A 21812-nucleotide genomic window follows, 5' to 3' on the forward strand; every position below is an offset into this window, starting at 1 on the left:
GCTCTTTCTTTTAAGGCAGATCAAATTCAACTAGAGGTGACCCTCCAGCTTCCTACCTGGAGGGTACAGATCTGGTTGTAAACACTCTGGGACCTGAAAGGAGGAAAAGGACTCTGCGGCTAACATGCACTTCAACCAGTGCAGAGACCAGAAAAGCCTGTCCTTTGCCAAGGAGGGGACCTAGGAGTGCCAGCAAGAGCTGAGTAGAGGACCTAGGGATTTGACAATTTCAGAAACAAACATGGAAGGTGGTATCGCGGAGACGGAAACAAACAGGGGAAGGGAAAAAAAGCAGCCCTTAGAGAAAACAGAAACCATTCAATGAGGAGAAAACCTTATTTATTTATACACTGAGATGTGTGACACCATTGCAACCATAAAACAGTAACAGACTACTATTTTAAAAGGAGCATTCAGAGACAAAAAATACGATAGTAGAAATGAGAATTGAATAAAAAGGTGGAAGATAAATGTTGGGAAGTATCCTAGGGGGAAAAAAAGCAAAAGGACAAAGAAATGAAAAATATGAAAGAAAAAATAAATTAGAGGACCACTACAGGGTGTTCAAAATACAAAAAATAAGAATTGTAAAACAACAACAACAGGGATTAGGGAAGGAGTTATCACCAACAAAACAAGAAAATTTCCCCTAAACTAAAGGTCATGAATTTCCAGCTTGAAGAAGTCCCACTGAGTGCCAAGCACAATGGGTACAACTTGACTCATCCCAAGGCTCATCATTGTGAGATTGCAGCACACTGGGGGCAAAAAGACAATCCTAGCCTTCCAAAGAGAAAAAGAGATCATTTAGAAAGGATCAAGAATCAGCATATCTTTTGATTTCTCAAGGGTCACAAAGAAAGCTAGAAGACATGGGAGCAGGTCTATTAAATTCCAAAGAAAATTTATTTCAAACTGAAATTCTGTACGTGACTAGTAAACTACCAATCAAGTGTGGATAAAGAATAAAGGTGTGGGGACTTCCCTGGTGGCGCAGTGGTTAAGAATCTGCCTGCCAATCCAGGGGACATGGGTTTGAGCCCTGGTCTGGGAAGATCCCACATGCCGCGGAGCAACTACGCCCGTGTGCCACAACTACTGAAGCCCGCGGTCCTAGAGCCCGTGCTCCGAAACAAGAGAAGCCACTGCAATGAGAAGCCCTCATACCACAACGAAGAGTAGCCGCCGCTCTCCGCAACTAGAGAAAGCCCATGCACAGCAACGAAGACCCAACACAGCCAAAAAAAAAAAGGTGTGTTCAGACATTCAAGAGCTCAAAAAATTTCCCTTTCATTTATTTCTCCTTCCTCAGGAAGCTACTGGAGATGTACTCCACTAAAATGAGGGCTAAACAAAGAAAAAGAATGCATGGGATATAGGAAACAGAAGACACAACACAGGAGAAAAATAAAGTGGGAAGCCCTGACAATAGCTGTGCACTAGACATAGATGGTGCAGGTCAGAAGGCTCCAGAAGAGGCTCCTTCAGAAAGATGAGACTGATAGAACTTCTCATCTATCTGAATCTCTGGAGGGAGAGGTTTAAACAATCATTAAGAAGGCTTAGTGATGAACAGTAAAAATAAGATCATTATTAACTGCAAGAAAAACAAAAAATTGAGGAGAAGTAATCATAGTATATTACTTCGCTCAAGATGTGAGTAATGTTTACCTAATTATAATGAAGTAAACACAAATCTGTTTTTAAAAGTACAGTATAACTGGGAACTTCTCTGGTAGTCCAGTGGATAAGACTCTGCGCTTCCAGTGCAGGGGGCCCGGGTTCAGTCCCTGGTCAGGGAATTAGATCCCACATGCATGCTGCAACTAAGAGTTTGCATGCCACAACTAAGGAGCCCTGGAGCTGCAACTAAGGAGCCCACATGCTGCAACTAAGAAGCCTGCCTGCCGCAACTAAGACCTGGTGCAAACCAACAAATATTTTTAAAAAGGTACAATATAACTATATTAGGCAGATAAAGGGAAGGGAAGTGTGGTGGGGCTGGGGGAAGGAAGAAGAGCTAAACCCCAATTTTCCACAAGTGAAGTCAATAGATAGTGCCTAAAAGTGACACATCAAGAAATAGCAATGCAAACATTTTGCATAGAGAAATGAAGGTAAAAAAAATCAAAATAACCAGTTGAAAGATGAAGTGACTTTGAGGAAAGGGAAACAGGGAAGGGGCAGGGTGGGGATACAGTCTCTTCTGTTTCATTGCAAAACTTACAAGGTTTCTATAGAATTATTTGGCTGTAAATCACAGATATGTATAATTGATAAAAATAAAAAATAAAATTAAAGGAGAAAAAAGATTGCTCTAAACCCCAATTTTTACCTCTGAACAATTCATATTCCAGTGAAGGAAACAGATGAAGTTTAAGATTGAGTGCAGTAAGTTCAACAAGGGAAATGTTTGCAATGACTGAGGGAGCACAGAAAACAATTAACTACTATCTGGGGAATGGAGAGAGTTATCTAAGATGGACAGAATGCTAGACAATAATAAGGATGAAACAAGATAAACTGTGTGTGCTAGGCACTTAGCAATCCATAGTACTGGTGTGGAGTTAAAAGCAGGATCCTGAATATTATACATAATATACATGTTAGGATGTAATTTTAGAGTCAAGGAGAACATTAAACTGTCAAATGTTTATTAGAGGGAGTTGGAATGGGGAAGAAGTTTTGAACAGTCCTATGTTATTTTAACTATAAAGGCCAATAAAGAGCTGCCTTTTTGGAAAACAAAAAAGCAAAAAATGCATGTTTTACTTGGATCTTGTCTAAGGAAGTTTAGGCTGAAATGCAAAAAGGGTAGGTTTTGACCGTGGACCCAGTTAATGTCCAAAGAAACGTGAACATTCTTTTCTCCATACGTGCTTGTGGGGAGTTGGGCCACAATCTCAGAGAAGGTACTTTTTAAAGTACAGTTGACCATTGAACAATACAAGTTTGAACTGCCCAGGTCCATCTATACAGATTTTTTTCAATAAATACTTACTACAGTACTATATCATCCGCAGTTAGTCGAATCCACAGATGTGGAACTGCAGATACAAAGGGCTGACTATAAAGTTATACTTGGATTTTCAACTGGACAGAGTTGGTGCCCCTAACCCCTGCATTGTTCAAGGGCCAACTGTATACGAAAATTAAAAGTTTAGATTGAATTTCTACTGTGTGGGTGTGGTAAAAATACTTGCAGTTGCTGTCATTGGTACATTAACCTATGAATTAACCACAGTTCAAGAAAATGTGATTGTACATGCATTAGGGACAGAAAACTACTCAAAGTACTTAACTGAGGCGAATAATATCAGCGGAAGGCAGCATAGAACGCAACCAGTCTTAGCGAATTACATATGATCAGCTAACCAGATTCCCACATGTAAACCCAGATTTTAAAAACAAGTCTACTGCTGCTATGGAAAACTATATGGGGGTTGGTCAAAAATTTAAAAATGTAATTACCATATGACACAGCAGTTCCCCTCTGGGTATATACCCCCCGCCAAAGCGCAGGTGCGACCGCCTGAGAGCTCATGGAGTGAAAGGACCACGGTGAGCTCCAGCCTCGCAGGTTGCAAGGCCAAAGGGTGCAAGCAAGAGGCTTCCCGGCGGCCACTGAGCAGGGGTGGGAGGGAGTGGGCGGGACCTCCTCCACAGGTTGGTGGGCGGGGGCGGAGGAGGCGTGGCCGGCGGCGGAGGGCGTGCTCCGCCCCGGGGTGGGGCCAGCCGGGAGCGGCGCGTCGTTGCGCTGCACGTGTGCGAGGCCAGGCGCTGTGAGTCTGCCTGAGCGCGGCGGGGTCCAGGTGCTCACCGAGCTCGCTGCTTATGCCTGGCCGCCCTTGCGGCTGGTTCTTACGAGTGGCCCTTGCCGCCGCCGCCCTCCTGCGCCCGGAGCAGCGCGCCCGCCTCCTTGTCGACCGGTCCGCGCCGCGCGCGCGCTCTCAGGCCCCGGGTAAGTGCGCGACCTCCCCACAGCCGCCCGGGCTCTTCGGCCAGCCCTCGGCCCTGCCACGCGGCCCAAAACCCCGCCCGGAGGGGTAGCGTAGACTGGGAAGGCGTCCCGGCCGTGGTCTGAGCCCGCGGCGCGCCCGAGGCGCCTCCATTACGGATCGTGCCTGCGGGAGCGTGGCGGGAGCCCGGCTGGTTCTGCGGTTCGGCGGTGCCAGCCCCGCCCCCAGCTCTCCCGGCGGGTCCTCGCAGGCGCCGCACCCTCCCTCCTCCCCGCGGCGCTGTTAGCCCGAGGATCTCAGTCCCACTCCTCCCTTTCTTTGCTCCTGAGGCTCCCTAAACTCTTCTTCCTCCCGGAAGAGAAAACCCGCCTTTATCCCGAAGCCCTTTATAGCTTCCGTGCACCGCTGAGCCAGGCTTGTACCGGGTCCAGCCCACGTGCTTTCGTTCTCTTATTTATCTGTCATTACTAACAGCGAACCTACTACGTGCCAAGCAGGCACTCAGGTGACTGCTTGTTTTGTATACGTCTCCCAGTGTAGGAGCAAACCGGAGTTTTTCTCGGTCAGTGTTTAATGAGTGGATGGAGGAGGTGCTGCTGGGCGTGTTGACCCATCCGCACGGAGTCGTTACCGCCAACCCTGCACCGAGAGGTTTGACAGTACACCCTCATTGCCTGGGTATTAGCGCCTGCCAAGAAATAGGGTTTGGAGAGTTTAGTCTTTCAAATATTTGGTTCCGTTGTCCGACCACTTTTTTTTTTTCATTCCGAAAATATAGGGTTACTAAGGACTTTTGTTTCAAGTCTCTAATCTGTGAAGCCGGCATGCCCCCCATCACCTTGGCAATCGTTGCCTTGCACCTCCTTGCCTTGGCAATCGAGGCACCTGCCCCAAATCAGACTGTACACTCATACTGGATAGGCAGTGATGTTGTTCAATCGTTAGGCAAAGTAGCCAACAGTTCGTGTGTATTAATTTATAACTCCTTTTGAACGTATCTTTTGATCGATAGAAGCTGATGCAGTAGAGCTGTTAATGAAACGTGGCTTCTGGCCCCAAGCAGGAGAGAGAAATAACAGTCCAGCTGGTCTGTTGAATGAGTTTGCTCCTGGCTCAGGTTCTTTACAGGCACTGTACCTGCTGCCCGAACACACACATCTTTTCATGTCTAGTTCTTCCTTCAAGTCTTTGCTCACAAGGCACTTCGTTAGAGAGACTTCACTAAAGAGCACCCCTCGTACTCTCACTGTCGTTACTCTGCTTGACTTGTAGCTCTTATGCGTGCATGTTCTGAGATTGTTTTATTTTATTCTCTGATATGTAAGCTTAATGGGAGTAGGAAATTTTCCTCTTTTCCCCAGTGCCTGGAACAGTGCCAGACACATAAGAGGTGGTTAATAAATATTTGTGAAATGAATGAATCTAAGGGACTTAATGACTTCGCATATTAGAGTGTGGTATGTGCGCTGCCCTGAAGAGAGTGCTCTTTATTGTGAAAGCTGGAGGGATTCTTGATGGTTTGCAGAGGACGGAGGATAGATGCATTTAAAAAGTGGAAGTTGTGGAGGGTTTTGAAGTACAGATAAGATTATTATGGCTCTTCTTTAGATGTTCATTTTGCAGGAAGTAATGTTAAGGGACTGTCAGTCTTGTATTAAAATTTTGAAAATGCTAAACTTTATTTTTGTTGTGGATTGTAGAGAAAGCTTATTGGTGAATCTAATGTCTTAATGAAAAAGACTTTTAAATACTGTTAAAATTGTAATATTTCTAATCCCATTTGGCTCGTTCAGAGTGTAAAAGAAATAAAACCTATTACTTTAGTATTCCCTCTAAAGAATTGTGTAGGACTTTGAGTTCATGGGTAAGTATCATTAAATTTCATTCTCTTCCCAGTCGTAGCATCAAGTTTCTGGTCGATAAAGATTTTAGTTGACATTTGAGAAGCTCTCATTAGTATCATGGATAGTGTTTTTGTACAGCATTATGTTTCTTAAAATTTTTTTTAAAATTTTAGTACCATTTAGAAAACTCATAAAGCTGGTCCCTTTACTCCCCATCGCCCCCCCTTTTTTTTTAAAGCCAGTCACTTTTTACAGCTTTGAGGTAGAAGGCTTGAATATGTATATTTAGATTATCCTGAATGCAAAGCTCATTTCCTTAGGGAAATCAAATGGGGGCGGTCAGGGTTGTTTTATTTTTCTGGTTGAATTCTTCTTGGCCTCTTGGATGTTCACATGATTCATTCTCTCTCTCTCTCATTTAAAAATTATATTTCATTTCAGTCTTTTCTTTGGTGTAGTTTCTGCTTAAGAAAACAACACTGATTTGAGTTCTGCCTCCCTTAGCACAGACGTTTGCATACCTGTTCTAGCAAATATGTTCTCGGCTTCTAGGCCCACAGACAGAACTTAGCAAAATTTATATTGAGTGATTTATAATCACTTGTGCTATATATACTTTAATAATCTCTGTGTTAGGGCCGTTGGCTAAAACAGATGGAAAGTATACTTTTGTTTAATGAGCTTGTCTTTACAACTAAATGTAACAAGAAAAAGAGATCAGGCAAGTGCCCACAAGTATCAAGAAAAGGACTGCCAAAAGATACTAAAGGTCTGTTTATTTGGTGCTCTTGGCAGTGCTTTGAGGGTCTCTTAAAATTAAATGGTATCTGAAGGAGAAAGCCATGTTTAATCATTAGCCCAGAGAACAAAAGAAGCATAAGAAGCTTTGGTTTTCCCCAGACTCAGCAATACAGTTCTGCAGTGGAAACCATCCATAATAAATATTAATGACCAACAGTTGAATAGCAGCAGCTAGTACAGACCTTTGACCAAGTCATCATTTTCAGCTTTAAAGAGAAAGGAACTGATACTTAAGAGAGGTGACCCACGTGGTAAATGGCAAAACCTAGATCAGGCTCCAAGTCATATGCCCAAACTGCCAAGCAAGAGTTGAAACCAGTGGTTGATACTTCAGATCCATGATCTGCTAGTATTCTCATTCCAGGTATGTTAGGTGTAACAATGCTGTCCTAAACCTTCTAGAATTTCATTCACATAGGGGAGAGTGAGGAGATGGGGTGATGTCCATATTTTGGCTTAGGTGACTGGTAGTTTGTTGCTAAAATTCCTTGAGTAAGAGGTGCAATTTAAAAGAAGTGCAGGGCTTCCCTGGTGGTGCAGTGGTTAAGAATCTGCCTGCCAATTCAGGGGACACAGGTTCGATCCCTGGTCTGGGAAGATCCCACATGCCGCAGAGCAACTAAGCCCTGTGCCGCAACTACTGAGCCTGCACTCTAGAGCCCGTGAGCCACAACTGCCGAAGCCCACGCGCCTAGATCCCGTGCTCTGAAACAAGAGAAGCCACTGCAATGAGAAGCCCGCGCACCGCAACGAAGAGTAACCCCTGCCCCATGCAACTAAGGAAAGCCCGCGTGCAGCAACAGAGACCCAGTACAGCCCCCCAAAATTAATTAATTAATTTAAAAAATAAATAATAGAAGTGCATTTGTGGTGGGAAATGATGAGATCACTTTGGGGCATGTTGAATTTGATGTTTGATTCTACCTCTTACCAGACTGTGTGACCTAGAGCAAGATACTCTGTTTTTTAGTGGCTAAGATGGGAATATTAATGATGCCTAAGTCACAGGGTTGAAGCAAGGCTTGATTGAGCTCCCTGTACACTATCATTGTTTAGCGGTCGTTATGATTGCCTTGGACCCCTCCCCTGAGTAAATCAGGGAGTTGGAGATGCGTCTTGGCTGGAAAACTTGGGAATGAGAAGGGAACAGGACTGGGGAAGCCCAAATTTAAGCAGCATGTTGAGCAGGAGGGGAAAAGAGCACCCGAGAAGCAGGACAAAAGCACGGAGTAGAAGCCAGATCTTCCACCAGAATGTAAGCTCCACGCTGGCGGGGCGTTTATTTGATTTGCTAGGGTGTCGCATGCAGTACCTGGAATAACGCCTGGTACAGGGGTGCGCGGTGAGTATTTGCTGAGGGGATGGAGTGCAGGGACGAGGAGTGAGTGACTGTTAAAAGGAGTCTGGAATTCCCTTCAGAGGGGTGCAGTTGCAGGAGAATGGTTATAATAAGGGGTCTTGTGAATGTGCTGGAAGGAGGTGTGTCTGTCCCAGGATCCCTGTTTTCTTTGTGAGTGGCACACAGGACTTGGAGAAGACCCTGCTGACCAGGGATGGCCAGGCAGTATGGAGGGCTGTCACAAGAGGAAGTCCCCTCACCTGGTGATGTTTTCTCCAGCAGCAGCCAGGAACACAGATGGAGACAGTAGGATTGGTACTTGGTTGAGGTTTAGCAAGGATCGTGCAGCTGGGCTAGTGAGCAGGAGTGTTGAGTGTGGCTTAGGAGTTAAGAGCTGTTGAGGTTTGGGGCGCTTGAAGAAATGAAGATGGAAGGGGTGGTATCTTGGGACTGCAGGTCTCTGTGTTTGAAGAACAGGTGATGGGAGAGAGGGAGCAGTAGAGCTGGACAGAGTGGTGGCTTGATGAGAATAGAATAATTAGTGTACCTTTTTATACCTTGAACTCTTATTTTTATTATAAAAAATTTCAAACATGCAAAGTAGAGAGAATGATGTGATGACATCCCCATATTCTCATCACCCATTGTTGTTTCAACAATTATCAACTCATGGCCAGTCTTGTTTTAAATCTATACCCCACTGCACTTTCATTCATCACTGGTAAACTATTCTGAAACGAAGTCCAGACTTCATATCTTTTCAACCATAAAGATTTCATCCTATATCTCTAAAACCAAGATTCTACTTTTAAGTGTAACCACAATGATATTATTATACCTTAAAAAGTTGACCATGTTATCTTTTAATGAAGATACTTTTTTTTGTTTGTTTTCTAATTAATTAATTTTATTTATTTTTGGCTGCATTGGGTCTCCGTTGCTGTGTGTGGGCTTTCTCTAGTTGTGGAGAGCGGGGGCTACTCTTTGTTGCGGTGCGTGGGCTTCTCATTCTGGTGGCTTCTCTTGTTGCAGAGCACAGGCTCTAGAGCACAGGCTCAGTAGTGGTGGCTCACGGGCTTAGTTGCTCCGCGGCATGTGGGATCTTCCCAGACCAGGGCTCGAACCCGTGTCCCCTGCATTGGCAGGCGGATTCTTAACCACTGTGCCACCAGGGAAGCCCCATGCTATCTCAATGTCATCAAATATCCTTACTGTTTCAGTATACCTGATTGTTTCATAAATACCTTTTTAAACAGTTGATTTGTTTAAACCTGGATTCAAAGAAGGATCCACCCATTGCATTTCTTTGTAGGTTTATCTGTACGTTACCCTTTCCTGTTTTTTGTCTTGCTGTTTATTAGTTGAAGGACTGTCCTGGTCCTTGTTGAGTTTCGCACATTCACACTTTTGCTAATTGCTTCTGCGTGGTGGTGTTTAACATCTTCTGTCCGTGTATGCCATCTAAACTAGTAGTTAGACATAGGGTTTCAATCAGTAAGAACTTCATAGATAACAGCGTGTCCTTTCAGCGACCTGCAGTGCCTGGTTGTCTATTTTTTGTGATGTTAGTGGCCATGGATGTCATTGCCCAGGTCCAGTATTTCATTAGGGAATTGCTACTTAGTAGGTCTTTGATACCTGTAGATGGGGAACAGTTTCGGCACCTGTTTCAATAATTCTTCAAAATATCTATTGATGCTTGTTATACATCTCTGGATTCTCTGGCAGGCACAAAAGAATTACTGTCCTCAAAGAATCTGCAGACCTCTTGAGGGAGAACAGGGGACTGGCATTTATCTAGTCCCTACTGTGGCCAGCCACTCTGTGTTTGTCATCTCATTTAATCTTCACCACAGTCCTGTGAAGCACGTATCATTCCCGTTTTACAGCTGAAGAACAGAGGCTTGGAGAGATTAAGTAATTTACTCAGACCAGTTACACAGCTAGAAAGTAGTGAGGGAAAGCATGGTATCTGGCTGCCCACATGGGTAGTGCAGATGAAGGGAGGTAAAATGGGAAGACATGGACTTAACAGAGGGGAAGGCATGGGAGTCAGGGCTCGTGGTCTTCAGATGAGTCTCAAAAGACAAGGGAGCCCAGGGCTGAGACAGGTGTGGAGGACCTCCCACAAGAGAGAGCCCGTGAATGGTCAGGCTGGGAGTGGGCACCTGTGCGGGCTGGGCCTCGGTCGTCGGAGGCCTGTGTGGAAGATAGTGGCACATGGTGCTGGATGATGGATGGTGCCGAAGCAGAAGGTTGGAGCAGAGGAAGTAACTGGTGTTTCCATCCAGGCTTATGGCCATCACGTTGTTGAGAGGGAGGCTGATGAGTTCTCTGCGTCCTGGGTAGGAGGTAGACGTCCTGCAGACCGTGAAGTCTGAGCCCAGCTGCGGATGTGGCTGTTACTGGCCGTGCTCTCCTCTTCTCACCTCAAGAAGGGTATCGGGATCTGCTGGTAGATCCTGTCATGCCAGCTCGGAACGTTGTGAGGGTTTTTTGTTTTCGTTTTTTTCTAGAGCTGTGTGTGTCTTTAGTGGCCAGCAGGCTGCTTGAGGGGGATGAACCGGGAGGCGCGGGTGGCCCCAGTGCTGGATTGTAGGTGACTGAGAACTCGCCTAGGTAGTGGTCCATCATCCCAGGCTGATTTCTACCTGGCTGAAGGTCTTGCCATTGTAGATGCCCACCATGCTGCCCACCATCTCGGGCAGGATGATCACGCTGCACAGGTGCTTCTTCACCACCTGGGGCTTCTCTGTGGGCGGCACCGCCTTCTTGGCCTCGTGCAGGCACTAATGCAGTGACGCCGCTCCCTCCGAAGCCCGCGGATCCGCATCAGCTGCTCACAGGACATGTCCAGCCCCTGGTTGAGGTCCACACCGCCACTGGGGCGTCGGGAAGCCATTGTGGGTTTGGGGTGAGAATATGTGTGACACAGTGTAATAAGTGGCCATGGAATGTACCCCAGGTGCCAGCAACACCGCAGGACTGTACGTGTGCTTATATCCCTCCTACCCACCATGCCTCTTCCTAGGATCCCCGTGTCAGGAAGAGCTCCCCTTATCCTCTCAGTTCCCCGAGACAGAAAACCTGAGTCATCCTGTAGCATTTCCTCTTTCCTCTCACATTTACCACCCAGTCCTGTCCGTACCACCTCTTTAAGTGTCCCTGAATCCACCCCTCCTTTCTGTCACCTTTGCCTCAGCCTTAGATCAGGTTGTACTGATTTCTTACCTCAGTTGCCGTCTTACCTAATCTCCCAGCCTAACCCCGGTTTTTCTCTTTGAAGGGATACCGCGAAATCTCTCTGACTTATGCATCAGATGACGATTTGTTTTTTCGGATGTAATCTCCTCAGTTCAGCTTGGTGTGGCTTCCGCCAGCTCCCCAGCTTTAAGTGTAGGTTCTCTGCATGTGTGTTTTACCCTCGTGATGCATGGTGAGCTCAGTGGGGTTCCTCCCGCGCTCCATGCTCTCCCGTGCCTCTGCACATGCTGTACCACCTTCCTACCGCTTTTTGCACATCCTCTCTCTTACTCGTTCCCCAAAGCTTGACTCGGGTGTTCACATCTAGTCTTCCATTAGGAAGAGGTCTTCTCAGACCCCCTCACGCCAATGCCCCCTGAGGTCTTCTGTGTGTTCCCATGTCTCAGGGAAGCCCTGGGCCCTGCCTGCCTCCGTCACTGGTGTGCAGGCTCTGAGGACAGTTTCGTTGATATAAAGTGAGAATGAAACACCATCAGCATCTCATAAACTAGCATTCTCTTTTACTATACCTTGCTTAGAACACATAAAGAATAAGTGCTTTCTTACTTGGATTAGAGATAATTTTGTATAACTAGTTGTAGTCTACTTCAGTTCCTGTTTCTTGGTTTCTTCCATTGTCTTTTTTTTTTTGTCTTTCAAAGGAAATTGTTTTTACTGACATTTTTCTCTACTCCCCCCTCTTTTTTTTTTTGTAGCCTTCCACTTTTCACTTTTCTTTCCATTCTTGACTTTTGACAATGAGGCAAGATCAAATACGGATTCTTTTTTTTGTGGGTTTTTTTTTTTTTTTTTGCGGTACGTGGGCCTCTCACTGTTGTGGCCTCTCCCACTGCGGAGCACAGGCTCCGGACGCGCAGGCCCAGCGGCCATGGCTCACGGGCCTAGCCGCTCCGCGGCATGTGGGATCTTCCCGGACCGGGGCACGAACCCGTGTCCCCTGCATTGGCAGGCGGACTCTCAACCACTGCGCCACCAGGGAAGCCCCGGATTCTTAAAATTTAGTTCATCGTTATTATTCTACTGTAGATGCTTCTGTAGGTGGGCTTCTTATTAACCAAGCCTTGGAGAACTAGAATATTCTGCTCATTTATGTTCTTTATGTTTACCAAGTTCGTATGTTAATTTTAGCATTTCCCTATATAGGTAATATAGGAAGAAGCTTTATCCTTATTTCAACAAGAGCATCAAATAAGATCAAATTAGACAGGCACTTGCGGTCTTAGATAAGTGTGTGCTCCATACTAGGAAGTGCATATGGTTTCCTAGACTTTTGCTTGGTACATTGTGTATGGGCCAGTTAAATGATAATCTGTATTTTTTAAATTGTGGCAAAATACACATCATTTTAACCATTTTTAAGTGTGCAGTTCATTAGTGTTAAGTACATACACATGTACTTTTATTCAGAAGTCACCTTCTGAATAAAAATGGAACCAATATGTAGAGCTCTTTTTCATCTTGCAATACTGAAACTCTATACTCATTAAAGAACTCCCCATTCTCCTTGCTTTTTAAAAAAATATGACATGGGGCTTCTCTGGTGGCGCAGTGGTTGGGAGTCCACCTGCCGATGCAGGGGACAAGGGTTTGTGCCCTGGTCCGTGAGAATCCCACATGCCCCGGAGGAGGCTGTGCCCGTGGGCCGTGGCCGCTGAGCCTGTGCGTCTGGAGCCTGTGCTCCTCAAGGGGAGAGGCCACAGCAGTGAGAGGCCCGCGTACCGCAAAAAAAATAATAATAATAAAAAAATAAAAATGACATGGTATCAGTCATATTAGTAAATGACTCATGTTAGTAAATTTATTTATATACTTTTAACTTAATCAGCTTTTCTAAACGATAACAATATACGTGAAACAAAACTCAGGTGCTGCAACTGTGGTATTCAGTAAACACAAGTCTCCCTGCTCTCCGCAGCCACCTACACCCTCTCCTAGAAGCAACTGCCTTTCCCGGTTTCTTTTCACATTGTTTCTACATGTTGTTCAGTTTATGTACCTAGATGTCATTGTTCTTAATTTTTTGTTAATGTAAAAGCACTGAGATGAGCATCCTTACAGTTAAAACTTTAAGCACTTTCTTAATTATTTTCTTAGGATAATCCCTGAAAGTAGTATTTCTGGGTCAAGAGGCATCCATATTTTTAAGGCTTTTGCTGTCAAATTCCCTGCAGAAATATTTTGCCATTTTTCTATGCCACTAAAAGTATATTTGGGAGAATTATTTTCATAAATGATATTTAGGACCTTAGGAACAAAGTTAAATGTGCCTCTATTTGCTGAAACCCAATTCTTTATTGAAGTGATTATTACTGCCTGCTCTTTCTTGCTTCTAAAAGGTTCTCTTAAATGTTTTCTTGGAACCTTGACAATGGAGATGACAGATATGACGGGTGTGTCATTGAAACGGGGGTCCGTTGCCGTCGAAGATAATGACAGTGTGGCCCCAGGTGAGGCAAAGAGACAGAAGGTCTCAGAATGCTGTCCGACCAAAGGTCAAGACGGGCTAGAGAACAACTCTCTACCCAGCGGTGAAACGGTGCCTGGGCCACCCGAAACGGCCGGAGAGGGTAAAAAGAATTCTGACCCCCAGTCGGAGGAGGAGGGGGAGGAAGATGGCCTTTCAGAGGAGGGGGAGGAGGAGGAAGAGGCAGAGAGCTTCGCCAGCATGATGAAGCACGGGCTCACCGAGCTGGATGTGGGCATCACCAAGTTCGTGAGTTCTCACCAAGGATTCTCAGGAATCTTAAAAGAAAGGTATGTTTCGTTTATGTCAGGTTGTTTTAGTTATATTAGTTCTTTTCTCTAGAAAGAAATCAGCAGTCCTTTTTTCCATTTCCATTTAGCTTTCTGTCCCCAAGGATTGTTCACACTGATGGTCAATAAGGAATAGGATGAAGGAAAGCTGCCTGGATGAGTAAACGAAACTATCTGAAGATAAAATGACTAAATAACAATTTCCCTGTGGCATCCCCTGTCAATATGTGAATGGGTGCTGTTTATTTCCTTAGAATATATTACTTTAAATGGTTTCAAGTTTTCCCTTGAATTGATCTTGAAATCTTAAACTCTTTCACCTGAATGGGCCACATCTGCAGGAGAAAGAAGGTGGTCTTTGGAGCCAGGTGGATCTGGGTGTGAATCCAGTTCAGCCACTTCATAGTTACTTAACTCCTCTGAGCTTCAGTATCCTTGTCCAAAATTGGATCATAATTCTACCTGAGGGTTGTTGAGAGTATTTTAAATAATGTCTGTAAAGTATTTAGCATAAAGGTAAGCTTCCGGGTGGTTCACAGTAGATACACAGGCTTCTGATTTGATTAAATTTACTGTGTTTTGTGATTTACTTTAGAATGGACTGTATAATCATAGGGCAACATTAATAAGCTTTGATTTAGGCATTTTTCTGGAAGACTATTCTAGAATTTCAGAGGGTCTTTTCTGTACATTCTGATACCAAGCCAAGGTGTGGCTTAGAATTCATTGTGAAACCAGAAAACAGTAACTCCGTGACTTTGCACTGAAGGTTTTTATTTTTAATCCCTGTTTTGCACAATGATAAGGCTTACTGTTGAGAAACTTTCTCCTAAAATTAATAGGCAGCAAAATGTTAATGCTGAGAGTTTGCGTTTTCTTTTCCTCAGATATTCTGACTTCGTTGTTCACGAAATAGGAAAAAATGGACAGATCAGCCATTTGAGTGACTTGTCTGTCCCAGTAGATGAAGAGGTAAGAGCAGCTCTCTAGCAGAAGTCACCTTCTGAATAAAAATAGCCTTTCCTGGAGATCATAGAAATATAGAGCTTTGACAGCCTTGAATTCTGTGTGTGACTCACTGGGAGTTCTCATGGTTATTTTAAAGGATCCTTCAGAAGATGTATTTACGGTTTTAACAGCTGAAGAAAAGCAGCGTTTAGAAGAGCTCCAGCTTTTTAAAAATAAGGAAACTAGTGTTGCCATCGAGGTAAGTAGCACAAAAACATATGAAAACGTTTTTTAGGGTTTTATTTTATTTTTTTTTAATTTTATTTTTTTATTTATTTTGGCTGCACCGGTTCTTAGTTGCGGCATGCGGGATCTGTAGTTGCCGAGTGTGGACTTCTTAGTTGTGGCATGTGGACTTGTAGTTACGGCATGCATGCAGGATCTACTTCCCTGGCCAGGGGTCGAACTCTGACCCCCTACATTGGGAGTGCGGAATGTTACCCACTGGGCCACCAGGGAAGTCCCCAGGGTTTGAATTGCTTTTGTTGGGTGGATGTTAATCAATGTCTTTTGGAAGAATTACAGTAGTTAACAAAAGGATGGCTTTGCCCTTTTTGATCTAAAAGTGCATTGCACTAAAAATATTTTTATCAGTGGCAGATAACGAGTATCCAGATAAGCTGTGGCCCCCCCCCCAAAAAAAGGTTATGTTTCTGCTTAAAAAATTTTTTATGTGACCACAAATCAACAAAGAAATCTGTTGTTTAGAACTGCAAAGTGACCATTATATCACACAGTGTCTGCTGCAAAGGACTGTCGCAGCCTGACAATGGTCCTGATAGGGAAGCCCTGGCTCCAAAGGCCTCGTGGTCTCAAATTGGACTCTGGGAGGGGGAGGAATTGGGGGAAGGAGGTAAGGGAGCGTTGCTTTGCTCATCTTGAGTCTACTTCTGCTATTCAAGAAAAAGAGAGCTCAGCTACTAAATAGAACAGTAAATGCCTTTTAAAAAGCTTTTTGTTATGAAAATTTTATTCTCGATTAGTGCTGTCCAGTGGAATTGTGGTGGATTCTTTTTGTTTTGTTGTTTGTTTTTGTTTGTTTTGTTTTGTTTTTTTGGCTGTGCCCTGTGGCATGTGGGATCTTAGTTTCCTGACCAGGGATCGAAGCTGCGCCCCCTGCATTGGAAGTGCAGAGTCTCAACCACTGGATGGCCAGGGAAGTGCCCTGTCCAGTGGAACTGTGATGCGAGCTATGTTTTTAATTTTAAATCTTCAAAAAAAATGTAAAAGTAAAAACAGGCAAATAATTTTGACAGTATATTTTATTTACCCAAAATATTTCAATATGTAATCAATATTTTAAAAATTACTAATGACATGTTTTACTTTCTTTTTTTCCTACTAAGTCTTCAGAATCCAGTGGTATTTTATACTGGTAGCACATCTCTATTCAGACTAGCCACATTTCAAGTGCTCAGTTGCCACGTGTGGCTAGTGATGACCATACGGAACAGAGCAGCTCTAGGTGATCTCTGTAGCAAAGCAAATATGTTACAAGATTTTAAGAATCTTGAAGCACAAGATTATTAGAATTTAAAGTTTATTAAATTCATTTTGTCCTATATTTTGGCGACTTGCTGGATTTGGGGTTGTTTGAAATTTCTCCTTCCATTGCTCCCAGGTAAAAAGAGTTTACTGTAACTTTTCAGAATTTATTATTTGCCTCCAACCCTCATCTCCTCGTCTACCCACCAAAATTTCCCAAAAATATGTACTGTTAAAATTTTAGGGATCTTTAATTTACTGAATTTACTCATAGACAAAATGTCCAGCAATGCCAAGGAGAAAATTCCTAAGAATTGGTTTTGAGAGCAGTCTAGGAGGATGATCCACGCTTCCGTTGCTTGTGCAACGCAGATACATATCTTAGCCCCACAATACACTTTTCCGACAGAGATGGCAAGATTTACTGTCCCTTAAAAATTATAGTTATGCCATCTACTGAAAGGTTTTACATTAAAGAGTATTAACCATGGGCAAGTGTCCTCATCTAAAATATAGGAGGATGGACTTTCTGAATTTTTGAGGTCTGAATATGTATTCATTCATACACACTAATTATGATTCCAGCTCATTGCTTTCAGTGAATTCTAGATGTAGACTCACTTTTTTGGTGGAGGTGTGTGTGGGGGGCATGCTGCGCTGTGCCGCTTGTGCGATCTTAGTTCCCCCACCAGGGATTGAACCCAGGCCCCCAGCAGTGGGAGCACTGTATCCTAACCACTGGACCTCCAGGGAATTCCCTGGCTCACTTTTTGATATGAAAATGTCACTTATCTATAATTATAGTGTACTTTTCTTTTACATTTTTAATTTTGCTAGAATATTGTTAGGTTTAGCTAGTAGTAGTTACATCTTCTTAGCTTGCAGGTTGCAGTCCATCAGTGGGTCATGAAATCAATTTAGTGTAGCTTAACCAACATTTTTTTTTTTTAATTGAAGTATAGTTGATTTAAAGTGTTGTGTTAGTTTCTGGTGTACAGCAGAGTGATTCAGTTTACATATATATATATATTTTTTTCTTTTTTCATAATCTTTTCCATTAGGGTTTATTACAAGATATTGAATATATTGATAGTTCCCTGTGCTATATAGTAGGACCTTGTTGTTTATGTACTTTATATATGGTAGTTTGTATCTGTTAATCCCAAACTCCTAATTTATTCCTCCCCCCATCCCCTTTCTCCTTTGGTCACCGTAAGTTTGTTCTCTACGTCTGTGAGTCTGTTTCTATTTTGTAAATAAGTTCTTTATTTGTATCATATTTTAGACTGCACATATCACATATTATATGGTATTTGTCTTTCTCTGTCTGACTTACTTCACTTAGTATGATAATCCCTAGGTCCATGCATGTTACTGCAAATGGTATTATTTCCTTCTTTTTTATGGCTCAGTAATATTACCTTGTATATATGTACCACATCGTCTTTATCCATTTATCTTTATCCATTCATCTGTCGATGGACATTATGGTTGTTTCCATGTCTTTGCTATTGCGAATAGTGCTGTTGTGAACATTAGGGTGCATGTATCTTTTCAAATTTTAGTTTTGTCTGAATATATGCCCAGGAGTGGGATTGCTAGATCATATGGCAATTCTATTTTTAGTTTTTTGAGGAACCTTCCGACTGTTTTCCATAGTGGCTTCACCAATTTACATTCCCACCAACAGTGTCGAAGTGTTCCCTTTCCTTCACACCCTCTCCAGCATTTGTTATTTGTAGACTTTTTAATGATGGCCATTCTGACCAGTGTGAGGTGGTACCTCATTGTGGTTTTGATTTGCATTTCTCTAGTAATTAACATTGTTGAGCATCTTTTCATATGCCTATTGGCCATCTGTATTACCTTCTTTGGAGAAATGTCTGTTTAGGTCTTCTGCCCACTTTTTGACTAGGTTGTTTGGGGTTTTTTTTTGATGTTGAGCTATATGAGCTGTTTGTGTATTTTGGAAATTAATCCGTTGTTAGTCACATCATTTGCATATATTTTCTCCCAGGTGGTAAGTTGTTTTTTCATTTTTCTTTTCTTTGCTGTGCAAAAGCTTACAAGTTTGATCAGATCCTATTTGTTTATTTTTGCTTTTATATGTATTGGCTTGGGAGACTGAGCTAAGAAAACATTGCTACGATTTATGTCAGAGAATGTTTTGCCTATGTTCTCTTCTAGCTTTATGGTGTCAAGTCTTATATTTAAGTCTTTAAGCCATTTTGAGTTTATTTTTGGGTATGGTGTGAGGGAGTGTTCTAACTTTGTTGATTTACATGTGGCTCTCCAGCTTTACCAACACCACTTGCTGAAGAGACTTTTTCCCATTGCATATTCTTGCCCCTTTGTCAAAGATTAATCAGCCATAGGTGTGTGGGTTTATTTCTGGGCTCTCTATTCTGTTCCATTCATCCATGCGTCTGTTTTTGTGCCAGTACCACACTGTTTTACTGTAGCTTTGTAATATTGTTTGAAGTCTGGGGGGGTTATGCCTCCAGCTTTGTTCTTCCTCCTCGGAATTCCTTTGGAAATTTTGCGTCTTATATGGTTCCATATAAATTTTAGGATTATTTGTTCTAGGACTGTGAAAAATGTCATGGGTAATTTGATAGGGGTCACATTAAATCTATAGATTGCTTTGGGTAGTATGGCCATTTTTTTTTTTTTTTTTTTTTTTGTATGGCCATTTTTAACAATATTAATTCTTCCAATCCAAGAACATGGGGTATCTTTCCATTTCTTTGAATCATCTTCAGTTTCCTTTATCAGTGTTTTATAGTTCTCAGCATGTAAGGCTTTTACCTTGTTGGTCAGGTTTATTCCTCAGTGTTGTTTTTTTTTTCACTGCACTGTGCAGCTTGTAGGATCTAAGTTCCCTGACCGGGAATTGAACCTGGGACCATGGCAGTGAAAGTGCTGAGTCCTAACTACTGGACTGCCAGGGAATTCCCAGTTTTTGGGTTTTTTTTTTTTTTTTTTGATGCGATTTTTCAAAGGATTGTCTTTTTGCTTTCCCATTCTGATATTTCATTGTTAGTGTAAAGAAATGCAACTGATTTCTGTATGTTAATCTTGTATCCTGCTACCTTGCTGAATTCATTTATCAGTTCTAGTAGTTTTTGTGTGGAGTCTTTAGGGTTGTCTGTATATAAAATCATGTCATCTGCATATAATGACAGTTTTACCCCTTCCCTTCCAATTTCGATACCTTTTATTTCTTTTTCTTGTCTGATTGTTATGGCTAGGATTTCCAATACTATGTTGGATAGAAGTGGTGAGAGTGGGCATCCTTATTGCAGATTTTAGTGGGTAGGCTTTCAGCTTTTCACTTTTGAGTATTAGGTTGGCTGTGGGTTTGTCATAAATAGCTTTTATTATGTTGAGTTTTGTTCCCTCTATACCCACTTTGATAAGAGTTTTCATCATGAATGGATGTTGAATTTTTTTTTTTTGGCTGTACGCGGGCCTCTCACTGTTGTGGCTTCTCCCGTTGTGGAGCACAGGCTCCGGACGCACAGGCTCCGGACGCACAGGCTCAGTGGCCATGGCTCACGGGCCTAGCAGCTCCACAGCATGTGGGATCTTCCCAGACCGGGGCACGAACCCGCGTCCCCTGCATCGGCAGGCGGACCCTCAACCACTGCGCCACCAGGGAAGCCCTGGATATTGAATTTTATCAAATGCTTTTTCTGCATCTATTGAGATGATCATGTGATTTTTGTTTTTTCTTTTGTTGATGTCACATTGAATTTTTTTTTTTGGTTGCGTCATGTGTCATGTGGAATCTTAGTTCCCCAATTAGGGATCGACCTGTGTCCCCTGCAATGGAAAGTCCCTCACATTGATTTATTTGCGTAGGTTGAACCATCCTTGTGACCCTGGGATGAATCCAACTTGATCATGGTATATAATCTTTTTTATTTGTTGTTGGATTCAGTTTGCTAATATTTTGTTAAGAATTTTTGCATCAAAGATATTATTTTTTTTGATAGTGACTATGTCTGGTTTTGGTATGGGGTGATGGTGGCTTCATAGAATGACTTTGGGAGTGTTCCCTCCTCCTCAGTCTTTTGGAAGAGGTTGAGAAGGATCGGTATAAGTTGTTCTTTGTATGTTTGGTAGAATTCCCCAGTGAAGCCATCTGGTCCTGGACCTTTGTTTGCAGGGAGTTTTTTAATTACAGATTCTATTTCACTTCTAGTGATTGGTCTGTTCAAATTATCTATTTCTTCTTGATTCAGTTTTGGTGGGGTGGCCAGAGGTTTGTCGATTTTTGTTTACCCTTTTAAAGAACCAGCTCTTGTTCACCAACATTTTTAAAATGTAATAAAATAAAATAGAAAGTAACAGTGCATTGCACATCGTAAGGATAAATACTGTTCTGTAAATTTCTGTTAGATTTTTTAATAAGGAGCAAACACATACATATTGCTGGCTATTGATTCCAAGTATGAAATGTATTTCTCAGTGTAAGACATGCTCAGAAATTGAAAAACAGTTTTGTAACTAATAAGTTTACATTTTCTTGGTGTAGATTTTTCTTTTTTGTGAACAGATGTACTAGAATGTCATCATAAAGTTACTCAGTATAGAACAGGATTCATTGGAGGCAGTAGTAGACTTGACTATCCGGGGAAATGAGTTTCTGACATCCCCAAAGACCCAGCTTACCTGCTTTTCCATCTGTGAGCCCTGAGGTATTCATTGTTCAGCCGAGTCCCTAAGGGGGAGCGTCTGTGCTGGGTGGCTCTGGAGTCAGACAGCCTGAATTTCAAACCTGGCTCTTCCACCCTACAACTATATAATCTTAGACACATTCCTTAACTTCTCTCAGCCTCACTTTCCTCATCTCTTAAGTAGATATACTGGTGGCATGATAGGGAGCTGATTGGGATTAAGTAAGACAGTGATTGTGAAGTGATTGGTACAGTGCCTGGCGGCTGTACAAGGTCAATAAATGGGCTGTTTTTTCTTTTTTTTTGGCTGCTTTGGGTCTTCGCTGCTGTGTGCAGGCTTTCTCTCCTTGTGGCTAGCAGGGGCTACTCTGTGTTGTGGTTTATGGGCTTCTCGTTGCGGTGGCTTCTGATCTTGGAGCACAGGATCTAGGTACGCGGGCTTCAGTAGTTGTGGCTCTTTGGCTCTAGGGTGCAGCCTCTAATTGTGGCGCACGGGCTTAGTTGCTCCACGGCATGTGGGATCTTCCTGGACCAGGGATCGAATCCGTGTCCCCTGCATTGGCACGTGGATTCTTAACCACTGCGCCACCAGGGAAGTCCCAAATGGGCCCTTAGGATTTGCAGTATTGTGAAGCTCTAAAAGATTTCTGATAGGAAAGTAACCTGAATGTCCATT

At 43.0% G+C, this 21812-nt stretch overlaps 1 protein-coding gene and 1 pseudogene across 4 annotated transcripts in view; one reads left to right on the forward strand and one right to left on the reverse strand.

Annotated features, from left to right (window-relative positions):
* Positions 1–21812, forward strand: part of PUS7 (pseudouridine synthase 7) — a 105127-nt gene that overhangs the window by 43844 nt on the left and 39471 nt on the right. For 2 of the 4 annotated variants that reach the window (XR_003795240.1, XM_029233636.1), the window contains exons 2-4: positions 13544–13961; positions 14849–14933; positions 15067–15168. Coding sequence is in view for 3 of the 4 variants with exons in the window: in XM_029233636.1 (XP_029089469.1) it covers positions 13544–13961; positions 14849–14933; positions 15067–15168 (605 nt within the window). In the remaining variant the exon portion in view is untranslated. Of the gene's footprint in view, positions 1–3759; positions 3962–4393; positions 4465–13543; positions 13962–14848; positions 14934–15066; positions 15169–21812 lie in introns of those variants that run through there. The other 2 variants (XM_029233637.1, XM_029233638.1) reach the window with 2 other exon arrangements.
* LOC114901507 lies at positions 10374–10845 on the reverse strand (annotated as a pseudogene).

Source organism: Monodon monoceros, unplaced genomic scaffold, assembly GCF_005190385.1.
Source record: "Monodon monoceros isolate NGI ecotype Baffin Bay Population unplaced genomic scaffold, NGI_Narwhal_1 Super_Scaffold_2, whole genome shotgun sequence".
Taxonomy (NCBI): Eukaryota; Metazoa; Chordata; class Mammalia; order Artiodactyla; family Monodontidae; genus Monodon; species Monodon monoceros.